At 39.0% G+C, this 9,132-nt stretch overlaps 1 protein-coding gene across 4 annotated transcripts in view; it reads left to right on the forward strand.

Moving 5' to 3' along the window:
• The window catches only part of LOC116078218 (zinc finger protein 54-like), a 27,128-nt gene that overhangs the window by 7,968 nt on the left and 10,028 nt on the right, over nt 1-9,132 (forward strand). For 3 of the 4 annotated variants that reach the window (XM_031353263.1, XM_031353262.1, XM_031353265.1), the window contains exons 2-3: nt 1,822-1,909; nt 8,939-9,030. In XM_031353263.1, the coding sequence (XP_031209123.1) occupies nt 9,001-9,030 (30 nt within the window). In that variant the 5' untranslated portion in view covers nt 1,822-1,909; nt 8,939-9,000. Of the gene's footprint in view, nt 1-1,821; nt 1,910-6,458; nt 6,833-8,938; nt 9,031-9,132 lie in introns of those variants that run through there. The other variant, XM_031353264.1, reaches the window with a different exon arrangement.

Consider the following 9,132-nt stretch of genomic DNA (forward strand, 5'->3'; position numbering starts at 1 on the left):
AAAAAAAAAAAAAAAATGTATCTTCTTGTTGAGGGCTACCCCACCTCAGAAGAGCTGCAGCCATTTTGTTCTGTGCCTGCCAGCTGCTTCATATTGTTGCTATAACATGCCTGCTAGTCATTGACACAGAAAAACAACTCAGGTCAGGTCATGCTGATCACATATCCTGTTATATTCTGTTTGAGGTTTGTTAATCTTAAGAAATTCCACAAAGCTTTACGTTGGACCCATCAAGTTAAAGGTCAACATGAACTATTAGTCTGAAACGGCTTGAGTCACAGCAGACCACAGGGCAGCCCTTTCTGCGCTGCATGTGAGCTCATTGTGCTTTCTGGTTTTTCTTTTTCCTCCTTTATAAGTTGACAGGAAAAGATATTCAGTGTGGTAACTCAGCCCCTGAAGTTTGAGCTGCTGACCTGGTTTATGAGTCTTAGGTTGTGCCTTCAGTAAACCATCCCTGTCTGACAGCGATCAGGATTTGTTTGTGTGGTTTGTGCGGCACCCCAACACTTCTGCTGAGGTGGTTTTTTTTTAAGATTTATTAATTCTGTATATTTGAGTACACCATTGCAGTCTTCAGACACACCAGAAGAGGCCATCGGATCCCATTACAGATGGTTGGTTATAAGCCACCATGTGGTTGCTGGGATTTGAACTCAGGACCTCTGGAAGAGCAGTCAGTGCTCTTAACCACTGAGCCATCTCTCCAGCCCCTCTGAGTTCTTAATGTTGTAAATCAGAGCCTGGAAATCACAGTATGCTGTTTGAGGGAATCAGGTCACAGGATTTTCACAGTTAGGGCATTATAAACCAGCTTGTGGTGATGGCACACACCTTTAATCCTAGCACTCCTGAGGCAGAGGCAGGTAGATCTTGGAGTTCTTTGCCAGCCTGGTATACAGAGTGACTTTAAGGACAGTCAGGGCTACACAGAGATACCCTGGTTGTAGGGAAGAGGGGAGAGAAAGAGACAAAAACAAATTAAAAGGTATTATAATATAGGATAATATCAGAAAGCATCTTGTGAATAATTGTGATGACTCATACATCAGAAAAATCTCTGTAATCCTCTTGTTTTCTTGGTTCAAGAAAAGCATTCTGCCCATAGGCACATGACCAGACTGTTATGTAGAAGTCACCATGTGGACCAGGCTGGACTGGAAGGCACAAATTTCCACCCACCTATATCTATCTCCTCAGTGCTTGTGCACCAGCAGGAATGTTCAAACTGTTGTCTTTTATTTTATACAATTAGTTAAGATGACTGTGGTCTTCTCCCAGGAGGAGGGGCAGTGCCTGATCTCTGCTCAGAGATTGGATGTTGCAGAATTGGGACACTCTTGATTTCTGTGGGTGAGAATAGTTTGCTTGCTGTCTCCCTTGCTCCTCAGGGTTCTTGGCAAATTAGACTGTAAGCATGTGAGATTTGTGTGGGTGAGTCTCACATTCTACAGGGTAAGGCAAAATCCTCAGAGGAACAAAGACAGACTTCAGGAAATGTTTTCTCTTCTCTGTGTGAGTTCCTTTGTGAGTAACTTCCATCATTTTTTAGTCCATGGTAAGTTCAGAACTTCACTAGTGTATAGTATTCTCATTCCAATCATTCAGTTCCATGTCTGCACCCAAGAGTTGACTGAACTGTGAATGGACATTTGGTTCAAGTTATGCTAACTGAAAATGCTTCTAAATGTTTTCAGTATGCTGACATTGCCTAACCCTTGCAGGGTCACCATAGCGTCTTCATTTCGTTTCTCTTTATTGACTGAGAACAGTACTTTGTTAGAACAGGTGCTTTCTAAAGAATCTCTTTCTCATGTGCAGAGCTCGCTGATCCCCCAGACCTGCTCACCTGTGGAGCACAAAGAGACCTGGAAGGTGGAGAGGGAGGAGACAGTAGCTAAGGATCCAGGTATGATGGAGGATTGGTGAAGGGATGGCAAAGGGCTCAAGTGAATGTCGAAGTGTGACATGAAATCAGTTTTACCATATTCTGTTAAATAATTCTGAAGATTTCCACTGACAAAAATCTCCTCAGGATTATCCTATTGTAGAGATGAGAAGACTGTCTACAGAAAATTGATACTATGAGGCAATAACATTTTACTTGACTATGAGTGTAAGTGATTCTGTCCTTACACTGATCAGATCTACATACCAATATTAAATAGCTTTCATTTTAGTGATTTTAATACATTATAAAATGATAATAATGAATAATTTTAGGTATATTTATTGTTTTCTGAAAATTTGTATTCTAGCATGTTCTCTACCTTTTAGTGCTAATTTCTCTCTTCCTGAAAATAATGCCAACAGACGTTTGATAAGATCAGGAACTATATTTGCAGACAGGTAAACTCTGTCTATCCTGTCTTCCCCTGGATATCTCCTATTGTCTGTTGTCATGACAATTCCAAGTGGTTTCCGCTTCTGTGATTGTAATACACTGTGACATCTCTAGGTGTGATCCTCTTAGCGCTTTCTAGCTCTTTACTGTATCTTGATACTTTCAGCATTACTTTCTTTAAAATATGCAAATAGGATTTTAATAGGAATTGGGTAGATTCTAAGAGAAGACAAACCTCCTTCTAGATTGTCCTCCCAGGTTTGAAAAGAATATGGTCCATGTGCTAGTTTTCACATGTTTTTTGTAGTCTTCTGTTTATGTCTGCTGGAGATGTCTGCATTCTGAGTTTTGTGACATGCAGCCATGTTTATGAAGTACTTTTTATCTAATGGTCCATTTTAATGATCATTTGCTAATACACTTTATTTTGTATTTTAATACTTTTGTCTTGGATTTTCTGTCACTAGTGTAATTATGATCATCAGTCTTCTTACTGCTGTCTACAGTCATTGTATTTAAAAAAAATTAGGCCAGATGGTATTAGTGCAAGCCTTTAATCCCAGCACTTTGGAGAAAGAGGCAAATTGATATCTATGAGTTCAAGGCCAGCCTAGAGTAAGTTCTAGGACAGAAGAAAAAACAATATATATATATATATATATATACATATATATATATATATATATATGTATATATATATATATATATATATTGCCCAATATCTTGTATCTTTAGATATTGTTGAGACCTGATCCCCTAACATAGCTGTGGCCATTTTATTCCATGCCTGCCAGGTAATTCATATTGTTGCTATAATATGCCTGTCAGCTAGTGATATAGAAAATAACTTGACTTAGAGCAGGGTCATATTGACCACATAGCTTGTTGTGTTCTGTATGTTATGAGATTTGTCAATCTTAAGAAATCCCACCACTATAATTTTTCATGTAGGACCCATCATATTAAAGGTTAATATGAACTCTTATGTGTAAAATGGCTTGAGTCAAAGCTGACAACTAGATAGCACTTCCAGCATTCATTCCAAGTATGTGAGCTCAATGTGATCTTTGCAGTTTTATTCTTTCTAAACTGGCCCTGAAATGTCCAGTGCACAGCTTTGAGCTGTTGCTCTGGTTGATCAGTCTTGGAGTGTGCATTCAATAAACCATCCCTGTTTAACTGACACCAGTATTAGACTGTTTTGTGGGGTGACTCCTGGACCCCAACAATATGAAATGGATTTTTTTGACAAAAAATTGTCAAAAAAAATGTCTAGGATGTCAAAGACCAGCTTTTACATTCATGGGGCATAAACTGAGGCAGGCAGCCAGGAGTGCCATGGGTGGGGGTCAGCACTAGGAGGGGCTGACAGATGACGGTCCAGATACCGCCAAGGCTGCTGCTCCTGGCAGCCAAAAGTCAGAGAACTTCTTCAGTAGACTTTTCTCTCAGGTTACAAAGCTTTATTGACTGGTGCTGGCACTCCCTGTGCCAGAGGAAAAACTCAGAACTCTTTACTCTTAGGGACCAGCGAGAAAAAAAGAGAAAATTCACAGATGCACACACACACACACACACACACACACACACACACACACACACACACACACACCTCCTACCTCCTGTGGTTGCCTGCTTCCATTCTTTCTGCTGGCCCTCACGGCTTCAGTGCCTTTCCCACCACCTAATACCTGATCATGTTCCCCTCTTCCCCTCACTGTCTACTTTCCCACCCAAGTGCCTCCCTCCCTCCCCTCTCCTGTGACTGCTCTCTTCTCCCTCTCAACTTGGGCCCTTAGGGTTGTTAACCTTTTTGAGTTCTGTGGATTGTATTCTGGGTATTCTGGGTGTACTTTTTTTTTTTTTTTTGTAATATCCACTTATTAGTGAGTACATACCATGCCTGTCCTTTTGGGTCTGAGTCACCTCACTCAGGATGATATTTTCTAGTTCCATCTATTTGCCTGCAAAACTCAGGATATTCTCATTCTTAATAGCTGAGTAGTATTCCATTGTGTAAATGAACCACATTTTCTGTATCCATTGTTCTGTTGGGGGACATCCGGGTTGTTTCCAACTTCTGGCTATCACAAAGAAGGCCACAATGAACATAGTGGAACACGTGCTCCTGTGGCATTGTGGGACATCTTTTGGGTATATGCCCAAGAGTGGTATAGATAGATCTTCAGGTAGATCTATTTCCAGTTTTCTGAGGAATCTCCAGATTGATTTCCAGAGTGGTTGTACCAGTTTGGAATCCCACCAGCAATGGAGGAGTATTCCTCTTTCTCCACATCTTCACCAACATGTGCTGTCACCTGTGTTTTTTTTTTTTTTTTAAAGAGATGGAATGTCAGACTTTATTTTTAAAGATTTATTATATGTAAGTACGCTGTAGCTGTCTTCAGACACACCAGAAGAAGGTGTCAGATCTCATTATGGATGGTTGTGAGCCACCATGTGGTTGCTGGAATTTGAACTCATGACCTCTGAAAGAGCTCAGTGCATTTAACCACTGAGCCATCTCACCAGCCCATCACCTGTGTTTTTGATCTTAGTCATTCTGATTGGTGTAAGGTGGAATCTCAGTGTCATTTTGATTTGCATTTCTCTGACCACTAAGGCCTTTGAACATTTGTTTAAGTGCTTCTCAGTCATTGGAGATTCCTCTGTTGTAAATTCTCTGTTTAGCTCTATACCCCATTTTTTGGTTTGGGTTCTTTGATTTTTTTTTGGTGGTTACCTTCTTGAGTTCTTTATATATTTTGGATATTAGCCCTCTATCAGATGTAGGGTTAGTGAAGAATTTTCCCAATTCATAGGTTGCATATTTGTCCTATTGACTATGTCCTTTGCCTTACAGAAGCTTTCAAGTTTCATGTGGTCCCATTTATCAATTCTTCATCTTAGAGTGTGAGCCATTGGAGTTATGTTTAGGAAATTACAAGGAGATTACATTTGAGCAAAGATTCCTGCTATTAATATGCTTTTTATGTTGCTGTTAAACCTATATAACAATCACTAGGTATTAGCCCACTCTTTTTGAGTATATTTCTTCAGAATAAAGATGTCCTGTCTTGTACTGATGCTACATAGACAAATAGATAATTTCTTAATTCTTAATTAAGATTCTATAAGAATTCCTAAAATTATATTACTAATTATCAAGCTCTTTCATAATAGGACTGCTATTAAGTCTTCTTTGATGTCAAAATTGCAACGAGAACTCTGCTAGTCTTTAAGTGTCACCAGTTAATTGCTTCTGAGAGAGAAAGCAGGCCTTTACAAATTAGAGCTTGTTCCAAGAGGTTGTAAAACAAGTAACCAGAGGTCATAAAAAGGGAACTAGCTTATTGAAGGTACAAGGTCAGAAGATAGAATATTGACTGGGTTTATCTATACAAAACTTCCATGCTGTGTATAGTAGAGGACTGCAAAGTTGATCATCAATGAGAGGAGAGGCCCTTAGCCCTGTGAAGGTTCTGTGCCCCAGTGTAGGGGAATGCCAGGACCAATAAGTGGGACACGGTGGGGTGGTGAGCATGGAGAGCAGAGAGGCAACAGGGGTTTGTTCTTGTTGTTTTTGTTTGTTTGTTTTTTGGAGGGGAAACTGGGAAAGGAGAAATCATATGACATGTAAATAAAGAAAATATCTAATTAAAAAAAAAAACTTCCATGCTAACTTAGGTATAGTCTTTAACTCTCCAAGAACCTTTGGAGCTAGTGACAGATATGAATGTTTAGCCAGATAATTCCTCTTAGTGGATAAGCGTGTAAACATCTCTGTTGTAAGCTTTTTCAATTTATGATTTGAATTTATGATTGAAATTCTAGTGATTGTTTTTTTTTGTAAAATGGGATGCTTGGAAAAACCATGTTATCTATTCTAGAATAAGTATTAAGACTAAAACTGGGCCGGGCGGTGATGGCGCAAGCCTTTAGTCCTAGCACTTGGGAGGCAGAGGCAGGTGGATTTCTGAGTTCGAGGCCAGTCTGGTCTACAGAGTGAGTTCCAGGACAGCCAGGGCTACACAGAGAAACCCTGTCTCGAAAAACCATAAAAAAAAAAAAAAAAAAGACTAGGAATGGATTACAGGCATTGCAGGCATTGTTACATCACAGCAGGAGGAGAGAGCAAGATTAGAAGGAGAATGCAGAGCAGAACAACTTACAAATTATAAGGCAACTTAAAAGATTAAGAAAACAATATGTAGAATACAGAGGGAAAGAGGAAAAAAGAAGAATCTTCAGAGAGAGCAGAAAGAGCAAGCAGGCTTTTCCATACCATGGAACAGAACAGGTCTTTTCTTGAGAGCTAAGCTGGCTTAGTCTTACTAAAGAGAGCCAAGCTTTCTTCTTACAGACTTGGGCTCAATTCACTTAGCAATAGCCTTTTCTTTCTCTGTATAAAGACTGAAGCTCATTTTTCATCCAGAATGAGTGAGTTCTTTCTGCACTGGTGCTTTGTCTTTTGCTCCATATGCATATGTAAGTATGGATCTGGGTGTGAAAGTATGTGATTAAGAGATAAGTATAGGGGGGCTGGAGAGATGGCTCAGCAGTTAAGAGCACTGACTGCTCTTCCCGAGGTCCTGAGTTCAATTCTCAGCAACCACATGGTGGCTCACAAGCATCTGTAATAGAATCTGATGCCCTCTTCTGGTATGTCTGAAAACAGCTACAGTGTACTCATATAAAAATAATAAATAAATCTTAAAAAAAAAGACATTAAAAAAAAAAGATAAGCATTTAGCTAGTCCCAGCTGGTTTGCATGGAGGTGTATGAATTTGTATATGAATTTATCTGAATTTACGCATATTTGTGTGAAAGTTTTTCCTTTTGGTAGCATGACTGTCTTCTCCTGGTTCAATAAAAGTTTATTGAACCAACCTCTCTCCCCCCTCTTCTGTGTAAGAGAGAAAAACGCGCCCTAGCAATTAATCCTTTACTTAATTCCTCGGTGTTAGGCTATAGGTGTTAATCGCCCAAACCAGTGGTTTTTATCACTAGAATGAGCAAAAAAAGTTTTTAGGATTTTTTTTTTTAGAAGTTATCAGCAAGCCTTCAGTGTCGTTAGAGAGCTAGAAAGCCTGAGCTCATCTGTCTTTAAAGCTACACCTATGTCTGAAGCTGTTTCCCACTTCAACACATTCCAGGCCCAGCAGGTTCCTGGCACTTCTAAGGCCCTTGTAGAGAGCATTATCAGCTCAATGGGAAGTTTTCATTTAAGCTCCAAGTATATATGCATTCACATACTTAAATTGTAGGTATTTCCTGGTAGATGGATAGTATTATGATTCTGTATGACTGTTTAGACATCTTTACTGTTATTTTTCTCCTTCTTTTTTTTTTTGGTTTTTCGAGACAGGGTTTCCCTGTGTAGCCCTGGCTGTCCTGGAACTCACACTGTAGACCAGGCTAGCCTTGAACCCAGAAATCCTCCTGTCTCTGCCTCCCAAGTGCTAGGACTAAAGGCATGTGTCACCACTGCCTGGCTATTTTTCTCCTTCTTATGTGTTTACATTTGTCCCTTCTCTTTAATAAAATCCCTTTCCTACATTTCCCCCGTAAGATGATTTGTTCTCTGTTATCTCCTATTACACCTCCACATCCCACCGAGGTCTGGTTTTACTTTTCTGTTTACTGCAGTTACTCCAAGTTGTGAACTCACACCTGAAGATTTGGACCTAGTACCTTCCTGTGAGAGAGAACATGCAATGCCTGTCTTTCTGGTTCTGGGTTACTCCACTCAGTATGATCTTTTCTAGGTTCATCCATTTACCTACAAATTTCATGACTTCATTTTTCTCTACAGCTTTTCAGTAATATTTTATACTGCATATATACATTTTCATTTGTTAGTTAAGGACGTTTATGTTGTTTCCATTTTGTAGCTATTATGAATATAGCAGCAATGGACATGGATGAGCACCTATCTGTTGAGTAGGATGTTGAGTCCTTTGAGCGTATTCCAACATGAGTGGAATAACTGGGTCACATGATATATTTGTTTAACTTGAGGAGTTTTTATTTAATTGCAATTCTCTATATTGATTTCCAGAATGACTGCGTTTTTGGTGATAGCAATTTTATTCCCTATGATTTTGTTTTTTATTTTGTTGCTGATTGGATTATTCATAGTATTCTTTCTTTACTGTGAGAGAGTGGTTTGCTGTCTTGAGCAGGGATGGTTACTTCGCAGTTTTCCTGTATTTACCTCTTTTTTCATATGAAATGTATCATTTCCTCTGTTCTCATAGATAATTTCTCTAATTGTCCTGTGGATGTTTTGCCTCTAATTTATTACATGTTATGCTGTATTAGTAAAATGAATTGTGATAATTCATGACGGTCTTCAAATGTACATATGTCCCATCAGTTTTGAGAGAGTATTTTTCTGAGTGCAACAATATGGTTAGTGGTGATTTTCTCTCCAAGTTGTAAATGTCTTTCTGTCCTCTCCTGGCTTTGGGTCATTGGCCAGCGTTAAGGTAGTATTCTATTGCTTGGGTCTTTTCATGTGGTATGACATTGTTCTTTAACAGCATTCAGTATTAATTTTACTTTTCCTCTTTGACCCCTTGATATTAAAGAACCACAATCTGGCTATTCATTGTTATTCAAAGAGAAAATCAAAGAAGAGAAACAGGAAGAAATGGCTGATTCTCCAGTAAACATGTCCCAGGTCAGTGGTCATGTCCACTTTCATTCTGAAAGTATTATAGTTTGATATATTGCAAACCTTATATTTTCTGCTTTTCTTTTTTTTTCTTTTTTTTTTTTTAGC

Source organism: Mastomys coucha, unplaced genomic scaffold, assembly GCF_008632895.1.
Source record: "Mastomys coucha isolate ucsf_1 unplaced genomic scaffold, UCSF_Mcou_1 pScaffold5, whole genome shotgun sequence".
Classification (NCBI taxonomy): Eukaryota; Metazoa; Chordata; class Mammalia; order Rodentia; family Muridae; genus Mastomys; species Mastomys coucha.